This window comes from Eucyclogobius newberryi, unplaced genomic scaffold (genome assembly GCF_026437365.1).
Source record: "Eucyclogobius newberryi isolate DKJ021-1_F unplaced genomic scaffold, fEucNew1.0.hap1 SCAF_3, whole genome shotgun sequence".
Lineage (NCBI taxonomy): Eukaryota > Metazoa > Chordata > Actinopteri > Gobiiformes > Gobiidae > Eucyclogobius > Eucyclogobius newberryi.
Window position 1 is genome coordinate 19,226,616 of NW_027315945.1, and position 27,934 is coordinate 19,254,549.

At 40.1% G+C, this 27,934-nt stretch overlaps 1 protein-coding gene across 1 annotated transcript in view; it reads right to left on the bottom strand.

Moving 5' to 3' along the window:
* The window catches only part of zfpm2a (zinc finger protein, FOG family member 2a), a 125,629-nt gene that overhangs the window by 48,315 nt on the left and 49,380 nt on the right, over positions 1–27,934 (bottom strand). Inside the window, exon 4 of the mRNA XM_072460103.1 lies at positions 14,108–14,232. Coding sequence (XP_072316204.1) covers positions 14,108–14,232 — 125 coding nt within the window. The remainder of the gene's footprint in view (positions 1–14,107; positions 14,233–27,934) is intronic.

A 27,934-nucleotide genomic window follows, 5' to 3' on the forward strand; every position in this document is an offset into this window, starting at 1 on the left:
TCCCTCCTTGATACCATGATCCTCTGATCAGCTGAAGGAGGTGAAGAAGAAAGTGGCTTGTGACACTCAGCTTCAGCTAACTCCCTGCTCCTGTGTAAACAACAGCTAATGATATCACCACTGACCATTTCAGCTCCAGCGGACACTCTTAACCCGCTCATGGTCAGCCAGGTGAGAGCCATACAAACCTGCTGCCAATGATTATTTTCCTCTTCGATTTCCCCCTCTCCCCCACCAAGGTCACTGACTGGCACTGGATCCGTCCTGATCCCCAGCTGCAGGATTTAGACAACTGAGAGATCAAAACCACTCCGCCTGAATATCTCCAGACATTGGCTTTATACATGGGGCTTCCATTCACTATGTAGGATATGTAGTACACTGTAGAGAACAAGCAGTAGAGCCATGGTGAAACAAAACTCATCTTTACATCAACACCAGCATTTACTGATTTACGGCGCAACAAAACAATGGAATTTTCAATAGGAGGAAAACATTCATTTGGTATTGTTTAGGGTTTTTAGAATCAGGGACGTGAAATTCAGTAGCATACATTTACAAACTAGGAACTAGGCAGTCAAATCCTGAATAATAATAATTAAAAACATATATAAACTAAGAGAAAAAATCAAAACATGAACAAAAACCTATACATGTGTAAGGATAAAATAGGCTTGTGACATTTGCTTGAAAAGAATCAAAACTATTTGCAAAAGCAACACAACACTTAGCTTACCATTTTAGTCTATATTCGACTCTAAGTTTCCCCACTAAAAACACATCCCTTTCATTTCCCCTCAGTTCTAGTTGTCTAACAATATGAAAACAAGCTTATGTATGGGTTATGTCAAGTTTATATGTCCTCTGGTCCTAACATGGCAGTGGGGATAAAGGATTTGTACCTGTTTTACTAGTCAGTTTACAGCAGACAGCACACTCACACCTTGATAACGTCCGCTGCAATTAGTTGTTCGGTGTGATGAAACAAATTGCATGTGGTCAACTGGAAATTTCATTAAAGGAGATTTTCCTGCAGCCCTCGTTATCGCGCGCCGTATTAATATTTTCTTAGCCTCAAGGATGGACGGGTTGCGCGGGGTCTTTTTGTTGAATAAATGGACCAAAGCTCACCTCATGGTCTTCCACTATCCTCTGCTGGCAAAGGCTTATACTGTTAGCTGCTGCTGCATATTTTTTTCATTGAAAGAAGGCTCTCTGTCAATATTTTTGCATAAAGGAATACGACAATTTCTCAAGTCGGCTTTTGTGTCATTCTCTCTTCTAAATGGCTTGGGCGACATCAGCTCAAATGAAAAGATACCTATATATTTCCTTCATCCGCTGGTCCTCCCCCTTTCTACATTTCCTCCTGTCTCTAAGGCTAAAGCATCTGGTATTGGGAAGACTAAATAACAAGGAATATGCAGGAATCGCACACTAATTCCCTTTTGGAGATAGATCTTGGCTCCTGCCCTGTCATAAATCAGAGCATTTCGATATGAACTGAGGCAGGCGCTGCTCTAATCATTTCTGCATTTCAAATTGGATCACTGGCTCAATCGCTTGGCTTTTAAACTGCTTGCCTAAGAGCAAATGTGAGGTGGGAGATAATTCGGCTCGAAATCTCTGCCTGTGTGTGCCTATGTGCGTCAGTTAGTTTACTGCTTGAGTGCAAGAGAATGCTTTTTTCCTCGCCTCGGCCCAATCTTTCTCTTTTCAACTTTGTTAAATTGACTTTTCATTTTGCGAATCGATTAAACTGGGGGAGAGAGTGACTACTGTTCCCAGAATCTTTAAAGGGACACCCATCACAGTGCACACACGTGCCTTTATTTGGTGGGTGCTATCATGGCGGTTGCACTATGGGGAATAAATATTTTCTCATTTAAATCACCTTTTATCCTGCTGACTGGGCTATAAGCATCAAAGTTCATGTGCTGCATTAGCTATTGCTTATTTCTCAAACCGAGACGCAGGCTGTGGTCACATTTGCACTCACTGAGGGGGGTATGGCCTGATTGCCAAACACGGTTAGATGCATGTAAATAACTAAGATGGAATACATCTAAAAATGTACAAAGCTGTCCAAAAGTCAGGGTAGAAGACGGAAATGAGTGAGGAACAAACAAAGCACAAACATATGATGCGTAGACATGTACTCATCTCCAGTCCTTTTTTGGTTTACTTCTGTCAATTGAAATATAAACGTTTAAAATTACAGCAAGTAGTGCTGACTTCTAAAACGGAGCATAAATAAGCGGCATTCCATCTAAAAAGCAACGCACAACAATTTACACGGTTTTCTGACAGTTTAAACAATAATTTAAGTAATAGAGGTGCTATCATCATAATTCTTGTGTAATTTATTGGAGATTCAAGGATTGTAGTAATATTTATATGCTGCTGGGTAACAGTTGTGGAATTACCTCTACCTTGCTACTCTTGCTACAATTATAAACATCACCAAAAACTGGGGATAAACGGGCAAAATATTAAATCAAATCTTACATTTAATCATGTTCACTATGATTTAGTAAAATATGTAGTATATGGATTTGGATTAAATAATAATACCTCATTGCGCCTTTATTTTGTTAAATGATTGTTTAAACTGAAATTTTGGTCGGATGGATGCAAATAATGTGAATGTCGCATAGAAAAAGGGACTCAGCACCACCGGTACTTCCAGTAAATAACATTTTTCAAATTTTCTCCCAAATTGCAACTTGCCTAATGTTATACTAACATTTACGACTGGGACTATCCCACCAAACAAAGCACTTTGACAAATTGTGTTTTCTATTATGATTACTGTAAGTATTCCCAAATGGTTCACAAATCTAAACATGACCAGCGCTAATAATTTTGTCCTTGGCCCTTTACTGACCTGTACCTGAACAAAAATGAATGCGTTTAAGTCCCCAGCAGAGAAAGTGAAGAATAGAGACGGGGTGGCGGGGGAGGCTTTGCACACAGCTCGGGGCACATCGAGGTGCTCCAAGTCTGAAGCCAAACAGTTTAGTGTAAGCTGTACCTGCCCTAAAGACAAGCAGCCCATCTCTCCACCTCTGATACTCCCTTCTTCCACAGTCTGGCCCTGGGGATAATCACATCCCAGCATCAGGAAGTTTATGGTCTCCGGGACTGCTCTGAAGCTTGTAATTTGAAAACAACACTGTGAACAGTAGGAATATGAAGAAAATCATCCCCATTACATCAAAATGCAGTAGTGCACATTCATCTAAACATACTGTATTAACTGTATTAAGATTTGAAGCACTGTGTCCTCAAATGTTGTTACAATTTGACCGACCGCATGGTTATGTTGGAGTTTACGTTCATGCAGATATTGTACTAATAAAGATGGTCATGAATATAATGTGGTCTTCTAACTAGACTTTTATGCTTTTGTTCTAATTTTTTTAAATAGTTTTTGATTTGTAGGATTAGTCAAATTAACCGAGCATTTATTCCTTTTTTAAAATTGTTTATTATTATTATGATTGTCACCCTGTTTCTGAGCAGCACTTTGGAAACTGTTTGTGAAATGTGATATATAAATAAAGATTGGATTGGATTTACATTTTTATGGATGTTATTTAAGTGGACTGATTTATCTGAACGTATACATTTTATGCAGATCTATGTCGCAATGTCATAAACAAAATTATAGTTGGTAGTTTCCATGGTTTTTAATCATTTGAATTTGACTTCACAAACTCTATGTGTGTCTAGCTTTATAACTTTGTATAATGCATGTCTTTGGGAGTATTTGAAGTAGTAAACAAGTACTGGGGCTGAATATGTTAATCATTTCTTGGAGGTACAGTGTAAACTTGTACCTCTTGTTTGGCTTTGGTCAGGGGACAGAAGTGCACCTCGCTTTGCTACTCACTGTTTGAATTACACAAAATTTCCTATTTGAATTCAATTGGCCGATTTGTTTGATCTTTTCCATGTAAGTTAGCCTTGACTCCCCGAGCAAGGAGAAGCTGTGTGAGGGATCATAATAGCGAACCTGGAGCTGGTAATGTTCACCTGTATGGATATTACTGCGCCCCCCGGGGGTCAGAGTGTGCAGGTGGCACATGCTCCGGACAGATCCTCCTCTTCTCCTGTCGGGAATAAACATTCGGAGGTGGAATTTCTTCAAAGGGAAGAAAGAGGGAAAACCCCAGAGTCAATTTGTCAATGGGGTCGTGACAAATCCTCACCCTCATAACCACAGCAGCATCAGTTGAAAGCAGCACATATAGACAAACAATAAAATAGCAGGAGTGATTCTAGAATAAAGCCCCTGACTTTAGATAAACCCCACTCTCCCCTTTAGGTATTGGATTTTAATATTCTTTTGAACTCTGTGCTTTTCTCCGGTCGAGGCACAAATTTCATGATGCATTAGAAAGGCATCTACACTATAGGATTTTTTTATATTTCACAACTTTCACGGCTGTCTCCCTCTCAGCAGCCAATCATAAACCCTTCTATTCATATTTATAGAAGTGGTGATAACAATGAGCACATTAACAAGTGTAACAAATTAAGAATGGAGAACAAAAGCTCATCACACCTGTAACTTTGCTCAAACAGTGAACAAATTGAGCAAAGCGGACATTATTATTAGCATCCCTGATAATGGTGTGCATAGTATGGGCTCTGTATGATGGATTGATCCTGGTGCACTTCAGAGAAATGGGGTCTCACTAAATCCACCGTAAAAGAGCAACAATATTTACACCAAGTTAAGTAAATAAGATAAAGATGGTGAACTTGGCCCTCACTAAATGCATTAGACGTGAACTCTCTTATCAGAGTCTCAGCACATGCACTGGTGAAAGATGGGATTCCTGAGCTGGAAATGCTCTTTGTTACCCAATTAGTTTGCTGACGACCCTGAGCATAATATTAGTGCTTTGATGCCTCATACACAAGTGTAAACGAGGAGGAGGAGGACCACTGGGGAACCATCACACTACTATCTCTTTAACAATAACAACATCTTCAATTATTTCAATATATATTTGTATTATTATATATTTTTTGTCTTTGAGACCTAAGATCAGACTTTGATTTTTTCCTTCATAAACCAGAACTCTCAATAACATATGAAATTAGCTATGGTCTTGTTCACTCCTGACACTATATCAGGGAAACAATTGATTATAACAATGTTCAAGCTTTTTCAAAACAGATCATGACAACAACATGCATGAGCCCACTACTTGCTGAAGCGTTAAATACACTTTTGGGGCTCACAAATGGAAACAATCAGGTTTTTATCTGCAGCACTTTTCAAGAAAGTTGTGTCAACATCTCACAGTTACGGCCTGACAGTGACAGATGGCAGAGCAGCTGGCACCACTCAACTTTGTTTCATTTTTCTTTCTATTCGCCTCGTCTCTGCGTCTTCCTCAAGTGCCTTTGCTGCAGTAGAGGTCTGTTGTGTATTGAAGTGTTGGAGAATCATTCATTTGGGAAGACATATTGCATACTGTAAAACAAGAAGATGCGTTTGAAGCCAGCGAGTTAAGCTGACTATTGTTGTCTGTCACTAACTCCAAAGACTGAGGCCTATCTGTACTTACTTGTTGTAGGGATATCACCGCTAAAAGAGGATCTTACCAAATCTGCTCTGAGCAGTCATTCAAATTCATAGAACTCTGAGATAAGTGTGTGAGCGATAGCGTGTGACTTGTTTAAGTGTTTTGCTTTCCCATATGGAACAGTTGTTCATGCATCTTAATGTTGGGATCAAGCTGTTTACGTGTTTGTGACACGCAGAAGGATAGATGCAGATTGTACATGTCGCCGCTGACAGTTACAGATCCACACTGTGTCAGAGCCTGATGGAGCGGAGCAGACAGGAGCTCACTGAGAGGGGAAGGACACACTGCCCTGGGGTGGGAGGAGCACCAGGACAAGGAGCATTCTGGGATTTGGAACCCTCACTGGTGCTTTCCTAAACCCACACACAGCAGGGGGCAGTGCAAAGGGAAGAGCATAAAACAGAGTTGAATCAGCTCAACCTCACTGCTTTATTTCTTTAATCAGTAAAACATTACTGTGTTTGCTTCAATCAAACTAAAACATTATTTATGATTATAAGTAATAATTATTACTAAAATACATTTGTTTGATTATGTGAACAATTACAACATTGTAGCTGGTGCTTAAAGCATTAATCAAACATCAAATTATTAAATGTGTTTGTTTTTAAGAAGATAATGATTTGATCCTTGGGATAGGATTAACACGTCATATTATAATATTAGAATGTTATCTTAATTAAAAACAGCCCTAACCAAGGTTTCCCTCAAAGATAATCATGTATTTACAGATAAGAGGCCTCACACACACACACACACACGCACACGCACGCACGCACGCACACACACACACACCTGCCTTATCTGGGGCCGCCACATCAGTTTGGGGAGTACTGTTGTGATGTAAGGACAGTGAAATGTCAGGTTCACTTGTAGATCAACTCAACCATGCATTATCTCTCAAATAGTGGAGCCGGGCCGTGCCATAAGAGCTCTGACTGTAGCCGAGTGACTGAGTGCTTCACAGAGAGCGCACAGGGCCGTGGGCGAATGAGTTCTAGCTACGCACCGAGAGCTGAGCACACTGAAGACTGGGAGGCTGGACTGAAAGTGATGGGTAAGAGTTTATTTAGACCAGGGTTAGACTCTTACTCACTAATGTCTTCTAAAAATGACATTGAATATTACATTGACTCCCTTGTTCTAAATGCTTTTGGATAGTAAATTGATAACACTGAGCATGAAAAAGCAGGCCAAATCCTTATAATTGCAGGCATCTGAGCAGGCCCCAGTGCTGATACTGGTTTGAGCTCAACAAATAATTGATGCATGCAATCACAAACTGGTTCTCTGCCTAAAATGTAAGCCAATTATTTCATTAGAGGGGGCCACGTCATTTGTGGTAAAAGGATGTGTGTGTCCAAACCCAGAAATTCTTACTCAGTAATCTGTTAAATGATATGAACTGGTTTAAAATAATATTTCCCATGTATTGATAATAAAGATATGAACACACACTGCTGTGCACCACCATGTTTAGACTGTTGGCTTATTTGTGCAGTTTGAGGCTGTGTCCTGCCGATGCGTGTCATTTAGTGGCTATGCTACACAGAGGTCCTATCCGGGGGTGCCTTCTTGCATATGTAATTGGCTGTTACTGTAAATAATTGCCTGGGCCAGTGCCAGTGCGATGTGCAGATGATTTGTGTGTCTGCTCTGTACTGTGTATGTACTGTATGTGTCTGTGTGAGCGCATCTGCCCCATCCCTACTCCACTCTCAAGTCCCACTGATTCTCCTTTCCAGCCATGTTGAATCCTCTTTTCCTTATCAGGCCAGCCCAGGCCTGCATCAGGCTCTCCTTGCTATGACAGAGGCTACAACAATAGGCCTGCGATACCGCTGCTTAGCGCTGCGTTTCGGAGGGGAAACCTGCCACGGGCGCAGATTAACTACAACACACACACACACACACTAAATAGATTGCAGCCTCCAAAACAAAACATTTTTCAGAATGCCTCCTCTTGATTAATGAAGCAATGACAAGAAGAAAAATATAATTTCTGAAACAGAAAAATCTACCACCACTTAAAGTGGTGGTTAAAGTTTAGGGGTAGCGACAAACACATTGGAGGGAGAGGGTGGGCACGAGGTGCAGATAAATGGCTTGAGTGAAGGGCTGAATAATTTCTGGAGCAGTTTGGTGCATGGTCCATATTCCTCTCACCCTTGTACAAAACACATAATAATCAGAGTCCATCGGTGACAGCCAGTGCCTCCCTGTCCCAGGTGAAAATGAGGACAGTATCGGGACATTTCTCTCTCGTTGTCTACAAGCTGTTGTGCTCACAACAAAAAGCAGCATTCAGCATATACACAGAACAGATCAGAACAGCCTAGATGCCCTCCCACACAGGAACCTCACACACCATACTCCATAAAGAGTATGCAACACATTCTATAAGAGAACTTAAGTATTTGTAGCTATATAAATAATGTGTGTCATTGCTGTTCAGCACTTGTCCTTTTTTTTGAAATTCCTGAAATTTGAAATGAAAAGTGCACAAAAAATGAAAGTATCATCATCAGATGCCATTTGTGTAAAACAAATAAAATGAAAGCCTAGGTGAAAAGCAGCTGCTAGATAGTAATCTGGATTACACAAGTCTATATTTCAATTAGTGTGTAATTTGCACTAAAAGGTCCTGCAGACACATAAAATCCAGTATTGTATTGAATGTGGCTCATTACAGTGCACCTTGACTAAGCCCTACTAATTAGCAGTGGTAAGGCATTGTACAAGAGGCGGCTACGCCCTCATCAACACATTTACAACACAGCCCTAAATCTGCTGCTCATTAATAGGCTGCCTCCCAATCAATTATTAACACGTAGAAAGAGGCGCTCCCAGGGCCAGGCCTTTCACTGGAGGCTCACCGCGGGCCAGCCCTGCTCCGCTCGCTCCGTCCAGCATAGGTAATTAGGCCCTTTAAAGACACCTGCTACTCAATAGCTTCGACCCAGACTGTTCATTTAGCCCCGACTGCACACATTTATGTCTGAGTGTCACTATTAATTTGCGTTAATTTGGGGAATGTGAGGAGCAGGCGGAGGCGTGTGTCTCACCTGCACTGGGCTGCTGTAATGGGACTCTAATGGTCTGATTGATCAAGAGACGAGTGAGGGATGAGAGTGTGCGCTGGCAGCTCAATCACTCACACACACACACAGCGGAGCAGGGGAGAGAATCACCACAAATACTGACACTGTTTGGGATTTTGTTCTCTTGCTTACAAATGTAGTCCATTGCAAACTTCTGCAACACCTTTTCCTGGAGTATATGCCCCCATGCACAAGTTGCTGAAAGATATCACAATTCCTCATGTTTGCAACAAGGGTCGTACATGGGACAAAAGACAAGACCATTTAAAACTTTGTAAATTAAAACATTCTGAATTTCAAGATGGGGGCAAAAGTGAAGTGGACATAACTGGTGTTTCCCAAAGCCTGATCTGGGCGTGGCCTCCACGTCATCCAAGTCGTGTTCCAATGTTCATGTCCTCCAGAGGCGTTTGGTTAGCATGTGGCTAATTTACCAAGGATCAGTGTAGTCTTGCACTAGGGAATTTACCCATAATGCACCTTAATCATTTTAGGTAAAGACAAAAAATAAGTGCATGAATCTGTATTTAGTTTAAAACTTACTAAACATATAAAGTATACTATTGTATCTTATTTTTTAAAGTCTTCCTGTAAACAAAAAAAATGTAATTAAATAATAAGTCCCCCTCCCCAGAAAGACCCCAAAATATATGTGATCCCTCCAGAATATGTGACTATGCGGCGCTACTTCTCGTTTCCTCTAAAGCCTGTTCCATTAGCCGCCTTTTTTGGCTGAGGCTGGACACTTACTTTGGAGGAACTAAGGTACCTCAGCTTTGGAAACACTCAATGATTTCAATGGAGAAACTGAGTTTAACCTCAGAATATTAGAGAATATGAAAATCATTGTTTGCCAATATTTTGGCAAACAAAAATGATGTGAGTGATTTTTACACATTTACAATTGTTACTTGTTTATTTATCTGTACATTATAATATATTTTTATGGAGGCAAAATATAGATTCTTAGGTTTTCCTAGACAAAAACTGTTGAGGCCACATTAGTTTTTCATTTTATCTGGATATATTACATACTATATATATTTGAGATTATAGTTGAGATTAGATATTGAGGTGGTGTTCATCAGTGAAGGGGAGTGGATGTTTCCAATGAGGGTCTTCTGGACGGTTGTTTTTCTTTATAAAAACGGACATGGGTCAGGCACATAGCTCTTTCATTGATGACCATTGGACATTGTTTTTTATTTATTTTGATGATTTCTACATTGGTACACTAAAGTTTATTGGGCCACAGAATAAGGAAAACTCCGGGGCATGTGCTGTCAGTATATCTATCTGCATGTTGTATAACCATATTTAACCAATATACCGATAGTGTGATAAAAGAGAGGAAAATAGGAAAGCTAGAGCCTGCATATGATAGTGCCATATGATTGTGTTAACGGGTCTGCGAAGGTAATAACTCTAACTCTGGTGCGGATGCCAAGCCGAGCCCCTGGGGTCCACAAACCTTTGCGTGCCGTCCCATCAGCTGTGAAATCTGCTTCCCTCTTTGATAAACGCGGGAGATATGTGACCCTATCTCTGTCCTGCAGATGCCCAGATTTCCTGTCATGCTTTTCCCCTTGTTTTTCCTCATGCCGCTATCTCACTGTCTCTCTTTTTCAAGCGTGATGCCTCTCTCTGTCCTGTGGCTGGTCCGAACAGTTGCGTGTAATCACTGTCCTTTCTCTGCATCATCCGTCACTTTGGTCAGCTACTGAGGCCTGTCGTTCACCAGCTGAAACATCCCACAAACACAGCACCAAAGGGGACCTCCCATTAGGGCGGGCATGTCCAAAGTGCAGCTCAAGAACGGCGTCATATAAGATTATACATGCAATTACAGTAGAATAGGGGAGACTGACAAAAGATATGGCTCAACATATTTTTGGATTCCCACAATAATGATAAATCCTTCATGCTTTTGCAAACCATCAAAAATGTATGAAAATGTGAAATTTGTAAATGTGTGAAATGTGTATATTTTTTATAGTCTTAGTAGAGGTTCAAGTTTTATTGCACAATGGAAAGGACAATAAAATAAATAAAGCTAACGACAAAAAATGGAATACTGTATCACTTTTCACATCTTTGTTATTAATACATGCAATATTGTAATTTTCATAATAGTTAAAATAACTTTTATCGAATATAATATCATCCGTTTCTGATAGAAATCCAATGGCGTTCAGAATCGTCTAAAACCATTTCTACTTTCAGTGTTGGTCAAATATATATTGAACTTATTTAGGCCTATTAGTCCACTCACTCCCGTAGGTCGAAGTGCAGCTCATGGTTGGTATCGTAGTCTTTCCCTAAATCTCCCCCTCTCTCCTCATTATTTACTGTACAAGCCACTTTGCGTTGGTCATTACACTTAGTCCTGTCTGGGCTCCACGCCAAAGACAAGGAAACAGCTATGAGCTTGTCGGCCTGTGCAAAAATAGCCTGACCTTTGTTAAGTTGGAGCAGATTGATGTTTCTAAATGAATTAGTAAAACTTGTGTCGATGTCTATAACTCACCAGAGGCTCGGGGGTCTGAAGAGACAGATGCCTTACGTAATCCTATCATTCTTGTGGATAGAACAGGTCAGAGCTGCTTTTTGTCTACGATAACTGAGGGACAAAACATACTTAGAAACTGAATTGTATACGCATATCTAAAATGATGTTTCAATTACATGTGATGGGCAGATTTGCACTTTGGAACAATAACTTTTATCTTTTTATGTGTAAATCATACATAAATAACAGTGTTTATCAACCTTGGTGTTCAGGATTTTGTTGCTATTTGTACAATGGTATAATAGGTGTTGTTTTATTCTATTTATAAGAACATTATTCTATCAAATAATCATGTCCTAGGACACTAAACCTCAATAGAAAATACTACGGAAAGCATTTTGTTGCACTTTGCTACACAATGTGGCTATAATCTGAATGACAGGGAGATGTAGGTGGAATCCACTCAAATACTCAAATACATTTCCATTGTTCTTTCCTTCCTCTGCTGTTCTGCCCACCCTCCCATACGTCTACATTAGCCTGCTTTCACTCCTCTTCTCTATCTCCAGGTAAGGCTACCTCGGACCTTTTGCCGTCTCTGTATCGGTGCTTTAAGATTTACACAACTCCCTCGCCTCCCACTGAAATAACTGAGATAAATGCAACGCCATATTAGGGATGTTGCCAACGGCTGCGTGTTTGGCAACTTGAGCTGGAGAAGATATTCAGCTATTCCACCTTCAGACATGTAGATTCCCCCGTGATGTTCAAAAAGATGTGCTATTTTAGTCCAAAAACAACGTAAAAACTAAAACAAAACCACCGCAATGTCATAGCCTTTAATGATAGCAAGAGAGGACCCGCTACTGGCCTTTTGGTGCGATTGGGTGAGCGGAGAAAGCAGCTAAGCATTTTAAAAGGATTCCCGTGAGAAAAGACACACATGAGATGCTTTGAGGCACGATGGCAGCTCTCTTTTCCTGTATTTTAATTGCAGGGTGGTTTGGCAGTCTCGCTGACCCCTCCGCAGCCCCATTACAGGTGATGACCAGCACCTGCTCACAGTTTAGAGATAGGGAAAACTTGGACTCCATCATCAGCGGTTGTGAGATAGATTTCATAGGTTTAAGGTCACTGTTTCTAAAATTGTGCGAGGTTGGAATGAAATGGTATCATATAGCTGGTATCGCTCATGAGAAGTGGAAGAATTCCTCATAGAATATTGTAGATAACGGTCAGTACATGAATGTGGTGCGTGCTTACCATCATCAAGTGAAAGAATAATGCAAAGTAAAGTCTAAATGTGTTATTATTATTAGTATTAATAGATAAACTGGGGTAAAAAATGTACTTAAAATGTATGAAGTGATTTTTTTCCCCTGAGATACACGATATATAAAAAGCCATTGACCAAAGCAAAACTTTTTCAAATCTTAAACTTGCCGTGTACCATACTGTTTGATGGGAAGTTGCTAAAGATTGTGAGGTCATTCGAGGAAGATAGAAATATATGAGCCGTGTTACTTTGGAAGGCAAGCTGAGGTGTTGCTCTGTCAAATCACTTTTCCACCCAAGGATAACTGACTCCAGCCCGAGAGAAGACATATTTCACGCCTGTAATATGGGTTCAGTTATTTAAAGCCACCGATGACTTCAAAACCATGAGAGGAGCTTAGAAAACAGTGGAGAATGATTGAATAAAAAGTTGAGAGATCTGGCTGAACCGAGTGAAAAGCTTCAGTATTGGAAATCCTCATGGACTTTTCCATATGTTTTTAACAGGATGAACGTTTGACTGGTTACAATACTAATAGGAATTTCTTAATTAATCCAAAAGTATCAAATCCATAGAGGGCTCGTCACTCCACCAGAGCAGGGGGTCAACAGCAGCCCAGGGATGTTTCAAAGAGGAGATAGAGAGCTGGAGGGTACGGGACATGAAAAAGACTAGACCTCATTCGGCGCATGGACCCAACGTCAAATCCACCAATTAAAAGGTTTTGTCATACAATATAAGGCTTAAAATGTTAAAATAGATGCACTTCAAAAGCTTTTGTGAGTTGGTGTTGAGAGACATGGGAGTCAATGGTAATAGATTCTTTCCATGGACAGTGTGACTGTCTTGAAATATGATTTATATATAGAAATATTTCTAATTACCCTTCATATTTATAAGTGAATGAAAGCAGCATATGTCTCCAAATGTTGCTTTAGCTGTTTGTTTGATTTGCTTTGTATAGAGAGGCAGGGTCCCATAGGAACCATTAAAGCAAAGACGTGACAAAAATGGAGAATAAACTTACCTTCTCAAGACCTGGACCATAAAATGCCAATTATGGGCCTAAGCCCAAATGTACCCTGGTTTATGAGGGTCCAAGATGCAAAGCTTCTTGTACTAAAATAATGTGTCTCTTGAAATATAAATACAGATTTGTATGAGTTGACTAATAATATGTTTCTAACAATATATAGATTTTAATGATGCTGACAGGGGCTCAATGGTTAGAGCACTGGTCCCAGCTCTGACACTTGACCCACATTGACCATTATGAATGTGGTGTGTGCGTGAGTTGGTGGTGGTTGGAGGGGCCAATATCACAGATCAGCCTCGCTTCTGTCAATGCGGGAAACTGTGGTTACAGAAGTGGCTTACCATCACTGAGTGTGGAGTGAATGAACAAACAAACAGTGAAAGAGTGAATGGACATGAGCCAGTACTTTTAGACGGAGACAGATAGCCATACACTTTCACATTCATTCAATAAGAAGATATTTAGTTTCATTCATTCGCATGCATGTCATTGCATGTTCAGCCAAACCTTTAGTAACACAGGGAGGACATACAACACCACATAGATTACACAATAACCTTTAAAAACTGATGCACATACCAATACGTTGGCGTCTGTATTCATTTCAATCTTGCCCTCGAATGGCCCCCACGTCGTGCCAACGGGAAGCTGCAGCCTGCTGTGGATCCTCCGCTCTCCATCTTTCAGAAACGTGTCTAACTCTCCTAAAAAGCACAGAGAAAAAAAATATCATCCATATTCCCCCATACAACAAGGTCCACACGACATCACAGTCAGTACATGAGCAGATATATAGCGCTGCGTCTGAGCTCTGCGATAAACAGCAGAGGTTACAGCCACGCACTTTCAAAATGGATAAGCAAATCAAGTGTGCACCCATCTGATGGTGTTCCTCACACACGCGGCGCGCTAACCTTACTTGAAAGGTGTCTTGTGTGCAGATAATCTCGGTGAGACTCTGCAGGCTCGCTGGCTGGCAGGAGCAGCTCATGGCAGGCCTATTCCGGTTGTTCCAGGAAGCCGAGCCCTTGTTACAGCTACAGTTAATTAACAGTGAAAGTGGATAGCAGTGTTAGTACTGCCCCACCAGGCTTATCGCTTAGATTCACTGAACTTTTGTAGATGCTGCTTAATGGCAGAGTTATGATAAGCCCCATGACAGACATGACATAGTTTACAAATATGTTTCTCTGAGCTAGAGTTACTATTCCTGCATCATACTTTACATTTCTACTTGAATAATGTGATTCTATTTGGTCATTTTTAGTAATTTGAGAGTAATAAAAATGGAAAATTGTGCTTTCCTGTATAAAAATCACTTAACAATTTACTTTGAATGTTTTTAAGTCTTCTTGAGTGATATGGTTTTCATGTAATAAAATAATTTTGCAACTTTTCAGATGTCAATTTACCCTTGACTGTAGAATATAAGGACTATTGCTAATCCAAATTGAATAACATTAGAGTCGGATTTACGAGCGGTTTCCTTGACGACGGAGATAACTTCTGGTGGAAGTTGATGAATCAGACATTTGTAACAAGTGCTATCAGGTTTTAGCAACGCTCGGACACACAATGTTCCACAGCCAAAAGACTTTTATCAGCTGTGAGTCATGTCTAAATGAGTCATGCATCTTTAAAACTGTTTCTTCGCAGGACTGGACCCATGTCAGAGGTCACGGTCGGTTCTGTTCACTTTATAGAAAATGAGATGAGATTTATTCATAAGTGACAGAATTACTTTGTCTTTATTCAACACAGTGGTTAATGGGGATGGGGCAGGATCTTCAGTCACAAAATCAAAACAAGACAAAATGACCACATAAGGAAAATTAGCTTGTGAGATTTTTCCCCCCATTTGTTTCTCTTTGGCCAAAATGGTGAGACTAAAATTGTGCTAAAATAAAAATTGGTTTCACAATCTCAAATCTCGTTGTATTCTCGTGGAGCTAGTAATCTCTTGTAAAAAAATGTTTGCCAATCATGACACCCTAACCCTTTTTACATATTTTAATTCAATCAGCATATGTGCATATCAACAATCCCTTTAATTGTATTTTGTTGTAAGCATAGATAACCAGTAATACACATGCAATTGAATTCTGTGGACTTAATTGAAACTGTATTAATGTGGACAGAGTCGACCGTTTCTACAATGAGAACAGTCTCTTGTATTGATGTCATTGATTCGGCACAAACTCCACACAGGTTGTTAACATTGTTTCTTTGAACCTGTGTGTGCCCGCATGTGTGGCTAATAGTTATGCAGGGCACCAGGTTGGCACTGAATGGACTGTGGTGATTATTGAACTTTTTGATGCGTTGTGCAATAATGACCTCCTGTACTCCGTTCTCCGCTCCAAATATCAACTGTGTATCTGTGGCACGTCTTTGTGTCCGTCCCTTGTGCGGCTATGGAAATGTGTGCTTATGTGCTCCCTTGCATGCATAAACATAATGGGACTTGTGCCAATGCCTGCTGCAAATAACACCTTGCTGCGGGAACGTTCGTTAACAATCAAAGTGAAAATGTCACTGACAAAAATATGCCTTGATAAACATTAGAGTGTTAGGTGTAGTAGTAGTATTAGTAGTGGTGTATAAACAGCTTTTTACTCACTGAAATGGGCCCAACGCATGGCAAAAGCAGGACGAAAACATGAATGAAGACGCAAGGACATAAAGAGGAGTCAACCAGGAGTCAACAAAGAAAGCAAGGCCTGAACCAGGAGCCTAATTAGACAGGGACAAAAAACTGTAAACAAATAAAGTAATGTCGCTATTTAGCCTTGGATTGTGCAAGCTGCAGTAGGCCTGTCTCAATAAGTATTATATCAACTTATCATTCAATATGTGAAAGTGGGAACATTATATTTGGGATTAAGTATTTATCAGGTGTACACAGATTTGTGCTGTAGAGAGAGAAATAAGGAACTTATTTTACTCATGATTGACTAATTAAAGTGTTTCATTGTGCTATGTATTCATTAACTGCAGATTTTTTCACAATACTGTACATTTAGAATTGGGTTGTTTGCTTTTATTCTGCTTTGGGGCTTTTGTGTAAAGTATTTTCAATATTATCGTTAATGGCAATATCTTCTGTGTTATTGTGACAAGCCTAAGCTGCATTTATTATGATGGGCAAATGCACAAACACTAAAGCAGCACATCCTGTCAAAAGTTGATTTAACTTTGTTTCAAGGTTCACATAATCAAACTATCCTGTGAGTAAGAACCTTCATACCATCAGTTTTGACCATAGTTTGGAACGGTTTATTAGTGAGAACTTTTTGGACTTGTGCCAAAAGTTAAGATAATCGGCCTTATCTCTGACTGTTGGTCTCCTCTCCCTCATGCTCCCTGCGCTGTCTTCCTGGAGCTGCAGTGGAAGGTGTGTAAGCTCATTACAGAGAAATAATTAAACATGGGAGCACAGCTGGTCGTCATCACTGCGAGCCACAGCCACTGCTTGATGCATTCTGTTTGTCCTCAGATAAGACCCGCGGCCTTTAACTGCCTGGATGCAAGTTCCCTTTTAGCCCCGCTTGACACACGGTTCCAAACAGCCCACTCGCCAAACCATTCACACATTTTTGGGGGTAAAAAATAATGAGGTGACTAGTGTAGGTGCAAGAACACGGGAGAAGAGGGGGTTCTATTGAATTCGTGTATAGCGGCGGCCACCATGTTTTGGGTGCCAGTTGTGCGCCGGCTCACACCAAATGTTGCCTGAGGACCTTGGCTCGCAGATGGCTTGTCACATCTGTTACAAAACTAGTAGAAAATCTCCACACAAAATAAGTCCCATGCATGAATAATGAGGTTCAACCTGGCACACTGTCTGCTGAAGTAAGCAGGCACAAGTTTGCAAACAGTAGAAATATTCAGACAGATGTGTCCAAGTGTCAGGCGCATAAGTGACAATTATTATAATTAGGTTAATACTTAATATGACAGTGAAATTCTGTACTTAACACTGATTCAGTTCCCGGCTCTGTTGAACAGGGAGTGACATTGGCAATAAATCGTTATGCAATTTTATGCTGATCCATAATGTCATGATGTTACTGTTATGATTATTATGGGTAAAAATATGTCTAACAAATTCCTCACGTTGTAACCAGATTTCTATATTTTTGAATGATAACATTTTGTAAATGTGACAAAAACAGCTCTTACTTTACTTTAGATATTTTTTGGTCCATAGGTTGAATTAGAAAATACTTTGTGGCTTGCTTCTGAAATATTAAGGATTATTATCTTTTAGTTTACTATTACATTGTTTGCCCTTCACCTGATGAGCCATGTTCAAGTTCACTTTTTTTCAGGGGAAACCAACATACACAGGCGGAGATGCTGGTGAAAACAAATTACAACAACAATGTCCTTCCGACATATTATATGCAGGCTAAGCAGTCTGTACGTGTCCATAAATGTAATTGAGAATGAATATGTAATGGGGGTTATCAGATTTAACCAAGAAGAACATTTCAAAATGGCAGAACCAGCACCTGTGTTCTCCCCTCAGCGCTGTTACTCACAAATACCACACACTTGGCAAAAGGAGCCCCAGGATGTATCTGAAGAGCCCCTGCTGCCCCCTCCCAAACCAGGACTCCACACCTCCCTCCCCCCCGATAAGATCATCATCTGTCGCTACAGTCCCGGCTCTGTTCCTGCACTCTACAGACACTTGGCAGACCACTGAATGTCCCTTTGTGCTGAGAGATCCTCGTCTGATAGGACCCAAGATGCTCCTTGCTGGCATCTGCTTGTATTTTTTACTCTTTTGTGTATGTCTCCTGTCCTGCCTTTGGGTTATGGTGCAATGGGACAGGGAACATCATCACTAGCTTGAGTGGTTTAGTGTGAATAATGGGATTTGACAATGGCACGGTGCCAGTTTGGTCTGTGGTTTGAAAATTAGATGCAGCATGTTAGAAGTGTGTGCAGAAAAAGTAGAAGATGCAGTTAAGAATAATGCATTGAATTAAAAAACAAACACACAACTGCAGTGAAGTTTTTAAGCTTTTTTTTTTTTTTTTTTTGGTGATGATACCAATCAATCCTCGAGACAAACTACCCTTTTTTAATTTCCCAGCGCTGCAGCTTCAATGCAATTTCTTATTTGTGTGCATTCTTCTGCACTTTATCAATTTATATAGTCGACCATAAAAGCGTATGCTCGTGGAGTCCCATTAATAGTAGAGAATACATTTCCTTAATACAGTTTCACGCCTGGAATGAGCCCTCTGCTCCAGGACAGAGATGACAAATTACATCATCAACCCTCCACTGCTTAGATTTCAGATATTTTGTCTGACTGTTAATGCAAAATCTCAATTCTCTCTTAAAACTGAGCAACAGGAATACTATAGAAAATGTTTTAGTAGTATGGATGGATTTCCAAGCTTTTAAAACCATCAGAAATAATAAAGAGGATTTGAATCAACCCTAGAAAACTGAATCATACTCAAACATCAAACATTGAACAAATTCAAGTCCACGTCCCACCAGCGGCCCCTTCCCCACAGCGTGAGAACCATAAATGTAAGGTGTACTCATGATTTGAGCAATGCACTGTTCAAAGTTCAATAACCTGTGAGAGGCAATTCAGATATGTCCCTTCAATCTTCTCAATAGTCGGTCTTATGGTGGTGGCAAATGGGCAATAAATGAATATACCATAGGAGAGGCATATGGGGTGAGATGGAGTGCTCTGTATCAGTTCAACAAAAGGTGGCCCATCTTTGAAGGCGATGTGTGATATGAAATTTTACAGCAGAAGCAGAAATGTCACAGGGCTTTGATAAGACAGGCATGAACTTTCGTCCCCCCTTCGCCCAAACTGTTACTATCAGGTCGTGCTGAGTAAAATGCATCATTTATAAATCCCACACTATTATCTCAGTGAGAGGTTGTTTTAAAAGGCAATAGCACTCCTACTGCACCGCTTCTACAGTAACCAACCCATATTGTTGTGGGTGAAAAAATTGGATCAGCAACAGTGTTTTCACAATACTAGACTTTCAACTTGAGTTTGATATTAAGGAATAGGCTCGATACTCAATGGTTTTATGCCATAATTATACAATACAACACAATATTTTTTCAACAATACTGTAATTTTGAACACAAAATAATAATACTTTCTTTATGTTAAAGTATAGTCTTATTCTTGTTTTGACAAAGCTTGAGATCATTCAAAAAAGTCACATTTTGTCCAGTTTATGTGATTGTAATCTAGTTTCTATATTGTTTAAGTACTGATTTGTGATGCATTCAGCAACTCTGCAGCTAGTTATTGTCATATATTTGACTGTAGGATTAGGCTGACCATGTGAGGAATTGGTAAAGACCAGTTATAATAGAAGAGATATATATATATATATATATATATATATATATATAATATATATTGGCTAAACTTTATTGACAGAATACAGGAAAAATGGGTGGACTCAATTGACAGATACAAACCAACAATTCTACCACTGAGCCGCACAGCAATAACGTTACAGAAAGACAATTTTACCACAAACGTTTCGATCCGAAATGACCAAATTGCAAATCTCACCCATGTTACAAGCCTCTCTGACTGTAGAAAACAAAATGAGTTTAAGTGAGACGACCTTTGCATCACTAGTTCATTTCAAAACAGCAAAAGTATTAAAAAAAAACACATTAATGCTTCTAACATTATTGCAACGATAAGCTCATAATTGAAACGCATTTATTTTTAATTCAACGGCAGGTTTCAAAATTGCTTCATAAAATACATGTCAATACTTCACCCTAAATTATAATTATGATTGATCTGTACAACGTCTAGCTTCGAAATGAGAAAACAAAACAATAGCGCAACAATAGGACATCGCTGCGTGTCTCTCCCACAAGAAGTAAGTCCGGCAGTACATTATCAACCCAGAGCTGCTGTTAGGTGTCATTGAACAATTGAAATATACGCTCTGTCAGACGCACCATTTCATCACCAGCCCAGTCAAGTCAGAGGCAGGCACAGCAGACAACAATCTCCAAGGCATCCATCTTTCCAGAAGCACTGCAATTTCTATTGATAGCATGTAAAAGAAGACAGCAAAACTTAAAGAATGACTATCCCCACGCCAAGATATCTCTGTATCGCTGACAACATCTAGAGGACACACGCAACACTCTCTGGCAGGAAATCAAGATTGTTTTAAACGCTTTTCTTAAAATTTCAAAAGCATCAAAAGGACATTATTCCACCTGAATGTGTCAGCGTGGATGAGTAATTGATGGTGTGCTCGCTGGAAAAGTATGTGTTTGGGAAAGAGACAGAAAAAGCATGGCAGAAAATGGTTGTTTTGTCGGTCTACGAAGAGTCATATTTAGAGAAAGGTATGGGTATTATGTTTGGATGTAATTATAGGATTGTACTGGGAAATGTTGAGAAAGTTAGATGAACAAAAATATCAATTAATGCAAAAATAAATACATTTAAGAATAGAGGGGAGAAATAAAACTAGTAGAGACCGTGATGAAAGGGGATATTTTGCAATGGCTCACATTTGCCTGCTTCAATTCAGAGGGAAAAAAGTAGTTTATTGGATGATTGGTGGACTGATTCCCACTTCCTACATTTGTTTGTGTCATTTGGCAGTAACAATTATTTAACAAAGAAAAAGTAAACATTGCAACATTCTGGTTATTTTCGGAGGAGACTATTTTAAGTGCTCCTGAACCTTCTCCCAAGCTAATTACCAAGGAGCCTCTTGGTAACACGGGAATCCTTTTTTTTTCCTTTTTTTCCCTGGGTGACCTAGTTGTCTTTTGTGAGTAGGTTTTAGCCGGAGCAGTTTGACAGTCAACAGATAAGATGGATTAAGCTCTCCTTTTTTCATCCAGTTTTTGATGTGAACAGCGTAAAAGCGGGTTAACCGTAGAGTTTCAGGAGTATTTTTAAATGCCTGGAGATAGTGCGATAAAGAGGCCTAAACCTAAAAGTCCAGAGCACCACGAGCAAGGTCAAGGTCGTGGCTCGGGGTGGCAGCTAACCGAAAACTGGGGCCGACCTCTCCCTCTATTCCAAAATATAGATACATGCAAGGAGACAAAATCATGTGTGGAGAGGTGGGCGCCGGTGCACCCTCTGCTTGTGTGGGCTTGATAGGAGGGGGGGCCGCCTCTGCTTCCATGCATGAATGAAATGCTCATGTGTGTGCAAAATATCTCTATGAGCAACTAGCTCCATAATTATGTTTTGATTATTTGCAAGGACCAAAATAAAACAGCAATTAATCCGGCGATGTAGTACAGGAAATAGAACGCACATATTAAACCATCCGTTTCATGGAGCGACAAAAATTTGAGAATATAATTTGTGCACGGCCCCATCCTCCTCCTTCAAACCTGATCCGTGCTGCGCTTAACACAAGAAGTGACAGCCATTAGATCATGTGACGTAGCTTAGCCAATCACTGCATTCCAAGGCACATTGTAAAGAAGCCGAAAGGTTAAGAGGTGACCAGACGAAACCAACGAAAAAAAAAAGAGCCTTGTGCAGAAAAGAGGTACAAAAAATACAGAATTGATTAGCAAATGTTTTTTTTGGGGGGTAGGGAAATTGAAGTACTGATAGTACAGGAAAAAGAGTTAATTCACTAACTTTGCTCACTAACAGAAAACAAATGGACTAAGGGTAATAAAGCCTTTTTTTTTAACCTATTCTTTATTACCTATTTACTTATATTTTTGACAAACTTGAAATGTAGGAAAAATAATGAGGTTGAGTTACTGTTAATGAATTTGAAAAAGTGACTGATACATATTGATATTTTCCCCATTTTGCCAAGTGTTAATCATTTCATGACTTTGACTCTTAAAAGGTGCATTAAGGTGAAGAGTCAGCCACCTGCTAGTCCCCATGGAGATGTTATTGCTTTGCCTCGATTCCTTGATTCCCTTGATGTTCCACAGAATGTTATCCATCACCATGGAGATAAGCAGGATTACCCCCAGGCAGTTACAAGTCAAATCAGTGGAAGGGCGCTCACAGTAAAAATGCACTAATTGATACTAAAACTGGATCGAAAATAGATACTAATTGTATTTATATTGAAAAAAATTGGGAAACATTTTACTTTTGCTGAACAGTTTTAGATTAGCTTGCTCTATATTAGAAGTATGATAATATAAATTAAACCACATTATTTCTCTCTATTTTTGAAAAAAAGGAATGTTTTTTGCTATCATTGCTAATATAATATAGTATGGTGAACTGTTATTGAGTATTGAGCCTTTTGCTTAGTATCGAAATTCAATTTAACACTACGGTAAGGAAATAAATGCCATACTGTGGAACATTCCAATGCCCCAGTAGCTCTCAGGTTATAAGCAGAAAAGTTACACAATAAGTTACACAATATCCCGATTTATCCCGGTGTTTGTTGGCTCAATGGAGGGAGCACGTACACCTGAACCGAGCCTTTGAGCTTGGGCCCAGGTCTGGTGGGTCAGGATGTTTTGTTGATGACATGTGGAGATTTTTGTGCTCGGAAACATTTGTGATGTGGACACACTCTGAGGACTTGTATTCCCTCCACTGCTGCTCATGTCGGTGACAGGGGAGAGTAATCCTATACACAGGCTGCTATTGTGAAATGAGAAACTAGCCTCAGCCTTCAGTGGCACCGACCATGCACCTCTCTCCCTCTCTCTCTCTCCATCTCTCTCTCCCTCTGTCCTAATCTGTAAACGACTTAAAGGAGCCTTATCTCCGGGCTCTTCTGCTTCATTTCATGCTTGATTTACTTTAATTTGTCTGATAGGGCACAAGGATTTGGAAATGGCCCATCTTTCGGTGGAAAATGTTCTGATTTTTCTCTGGCATTGTTATGTGGAGGTTTTTGACTTTTCTCTCTCTCTCTCTCTCTTCTTCCTCCTCCTCCTGCTCCACACCATCTCCATCTCTCTCTCGCTCTCTTCCTCTCTGTCCCTCTTGTGATGGCGGTTCGGGAGGCTGGGTGGGGTTATGCATGTGCGGGTGACTCCAGTGCAACAGTATGTTTGAGTGCATTTAGATTTGAGCCAACGCAGCAGAAAACACCTTTTCCCCCTTCTTTGTGAGGTGTGATTTGGAGATGTGCAAGACACTATACCGGGAACTTGTTGAGCAGTCGAGTGCTTCAAACCACAACGATCTTATGTTTAACTTAAGAGAAGACTCCAGTTTTGCAAGCGCCGCGCTGATAAAGTCGTACAAAGAAGGACAAGGCACACGCCACAAGTCTACTGCTTCTTTTCCTATTTTTCAACTCTAGTGGATGCTCACTATGGGTGCTGGCTGCTCCCATCTCTTCCCCCACACTTCTATTTAGTGACTGAATGACAGTGGAGGCAGTCAGCTATGATTAGAGAAGGCCCATATCTTACCAAATCCTGAATAATCTCCATCCCCCTTAGCACCAATGAGTGAGGCACACAGGCGGCACAAAAAGCCAAAGAAGGGTGACAAGGAGAGCAGGCAGGAGTGTACAGAGATGTCATGTTGTTCCCGGTGCAAACTCAATATGGCCGACCACAGGCGCGAATCTCAATATGTGAATCATGCAGTGCAATCTAGTCATGGGAAAGTGCATTTTACGGCTTGAAAAGACGACAAGTAGTGTGTATAAAAGGGTATATGTTGTGGCACTATCAGCAAAGCCACTCCTTAAGCAGTAAGTAAGAGGTTGAATGCAAAAAAAAAAGAGATTGCTTTAATATGAGACCAAATTTAGCAATAATTTACAGATCAGCGCTAGTTTGGTCTTACTTTAATTATGTTAATTCAAGTCTAATATTTAGATTTGGCCTTTCGTTTATATAGTCCTACATTTTCACCTGAATTAAATCAGTTTTTTATTAATTGTACATCTTTTAATAATAATATCGTCATTCTTTATCACAAGTGTTTGAAGAAGTTCCCACCTTTTGATCTGTAAAAACAGGGATCTGACACGTCACTAGCCCCACCCTGCACAGACGCACAGTGAAGCCACACAGATGTACAATGGCAGAAAGTGGGAGAGCATTGAAATTCATCTCACAGCCTGCATTTACTTAACCGCGGTCTGTGCGCCATGATAAACAGAGTGATGATCCGGCAACACGTCTTTATCCATGCTTTGCTTTAATTAACAGCGGCTTGTTTGTTGAAAAGATGATTAATATGCCAATGGAAATTGCATAATTGAATACCACAGCACTCGTACAATCAGGGAAGAACATGTCATTTTATGAAGTTTTTTTTTACTATCACTTTTATAGCTATTATTTGGTACTTGCATTCACTTGACAAAGGGGGACCACCTACTGTAACCCAGACACAAAAAAGGTGCAAGAGGCAGAACTAGCAGGCAAGGCTGTTGTACTTTATACAAAATTATGTCTAATGTATGAGTGTGTGGGACTGGGGCATCAATAAAATGTTAGGTATAACTATATGAATATTACAGTTTTATATGTTATAGTTATAATCTATGACAACAGTGGATCGGTATCTTTTATAGTTTGGATATTTAAATTGATATCTTAAATCTTAAATTGATCTGAAATGACTGATTTTCACCTGCTCCTTTATGGTAAGGCATGGTTTCTGTAAACATCATCACAACAAAGTGTCATGCTGGTGGACCATGCTGAATCCTACCTGTATCACAGTTTAAGTAAGTAACCATGTAAGTACAGAGCAGTGGACGTGTATGTGAATATTCGGAGCAATGGCATCTTGAATGCAGGAGAATTAATCACTCTAAATACAACTTTAAGCTCTTAAAGTTGATTTTGCATAATATGTATGATTTCCACTCAAACATCTACTTTTTACATTCCATCACTGGCATGCATGTTTTGAAACAAGCTACTGCAGGTTAAGGGTAAATACTATTGTTGGAAGCTCAGGCAGCCATTCTTATAGTTGTAAAGGACACATTCCGGGTGGTTGATCTGTCAATAAATGGCAAAAGAATTTGTTTAAAAAGACTAAAAAGAAACCAAATCCATTTTAGCCATAGTTACCCCCCCAGCGCTGTCTGCACTCGGGCCTCAAAGCTAATGCTGAATACACACATCAAATATTCACCCAATTACAATCATACCTCTTGGAAAAACCAGTGCCCGTAGCTCCTGGGAGGGCTCGCACTGCAGAACAAACATATTCAAAGAGCTAAAAGACGACGCAATGGGTGTCAAGTCCCCAGGGGCAGCAACAGCAACAACTAAGTATTAACAGCTATCGATTCCTATGAAATATTATAAAAGAAAACACAACATGGTTATAGTTAGTGAACGGATGTAGGCATAAAATGTACAAAATAAATATGGAAAAGTTTTAGTTTGTGGTCTTTGCCACTATGGTCAGGGCACTTTGACTATACTTTTACAGCAGGTCTTTTGCAGAGGTCTACAAGCTAAGGGTGTCTAGCTTTCATATATATATATTTTTAAATCAAATTAACTATTTTCATGTGTTAAAAATATGTTATATATAAACCAACAAAACAAAACTGCGTCTTAATAAGCCCATTCTTTTTGTACTATAGCCAACACCACAAAAATACAACAGGATATAGTGGAGTTATTCCCCAGTGATAAGAACAGTGATTGTACTTTAGATTATATATAACTAACAAGCGTGAAGTTCCTCTATAAAGCTTCTTAGCATGGCGGATCAGTGAGTGAATTTGAATCAAGGCCACGCCGCATTGGAGTACAGTGATTTGGCTAATCTCTTGTTGCATATTTCATTATTATCTCCACATATTGTAAATTGAAGGGGCCTGAATTAGGAGGCCTTCATCAACAATATTTTAAGAAAGCGAATAAGTGGGGATGAGACAAACACTGTTTACATGTTTTGCTTTGATTACGGTTTAATTCTACATCACTCAGAGCGCAGAACTCACAGGAGCGCTGATGATGCCTTTCATCGTTGCTATCAGAAATCTCTATGTCATTCATGTTTTGTGGGACTTGACAAGAAGACTTTGAATAAAACCCTGGAGAAGGTAGATAAAACCTTCCTTTTTTCACACAGAATTGCCATGATGCACGTCCAAATTTCTTGATTATGAAGAAAGAGGAGGGAGGAAAAAAAAGAGTAATGAAAGCATACGCTGAAAGTTTTTGCTGATATAACCGTCAAGTGTGTCTATAAGTCTGCTTAAAACGCTTAGGTATCAGCGGAGACAGCTGCGACACCCTCGTCTCATGATTGTGTGGAGACAGTGCACTATCAAGGCTTTAGAGCGTTCCCAAAGCTACATTTCCGGTGACAAAAAGCTGCATGCAAAAGCCTCCTGAAGGATTCGTCTGTATCCTAATATTCCAATCCAATTTAAGTGGAGCAGCCGGAGTGGTCTGAGTTTACCAATCTTTGCTTTCCAAGACTCTGTGTGCTGAGGCTTGAGGGGTTCAATCAATGGCGCTTTGATCTCGGCTGGAACCATAATTATTTAACATTGTTACAAGGATTTCTCTAATCCATCCTACCATTAAATCCCTTTTACACCCTCATCTTCTGCAGCCTAATCTGCATCTGGGTACTCTGTTTGTCTCTCTCACTCGTTTCAACTAGCCCCTCCCTTCTGACGACACCCTGACTTTATAATGGACTTGGGGCTGAGTTAGAAGCATTCTTGTTTACTCTGAGAACAACCTGAGTGAATTCAATTGCTGTGAACGCATTGATGCTGGAGAACCACTTATTTTTTTATTCCTAAAGACAAATGTTGCATTTTTTAACAAAACAAATTGCACAACAGAATGCTTTCTACTTCAGTGCAACTATGGGAATTTCGAAGTCCTGCCCCTGACGGTCCAAATGTTTAATCCCATCTGTTTATTTTGGTGATCACTTTGACTCCCAACAAAAAAGGCCCACTGTCCTTTTGCAAATATTTGCGTGTCTCTGTGTTTCACCGTGATATAAATAGCAGCTCGGGCGACCGCAAACATTTGTTGAGGCACCTGCCACCGTATCGTGCCCATCTGCTCCTCCATTCCTCTTAGCTTGACATATGTGCGTTCAACCTGAAATGGTTATTGTGGTTTTTTTCTTGCTATTTTTTGGAAACGACAGAAAGAGGAATGGCCACAGACGCTCCTGGGTTGGCTGGAGTCAAAAACGAGACTCAGAACTTTTTACATGCGAGTGAAGCTGCGTGTGCATGTTTGATGTAGGTGGAAGAGGGTGAGATTGTCTTAAGGGCTCTTGTCTGTGCGTCTGTCAGGGAGCCTCTCTTTGGACTGACCCGTGCCTTGGCCTGGCCCCTTTCCAGCTGGCACAGAGCGCCGAGCATGCTGGGTAGAGCCGGTCATCAGGAACAGCCAAGAGATTTACGGACAAGGTGATCATATTGCTTCTGTTACCTCTCTGTCACA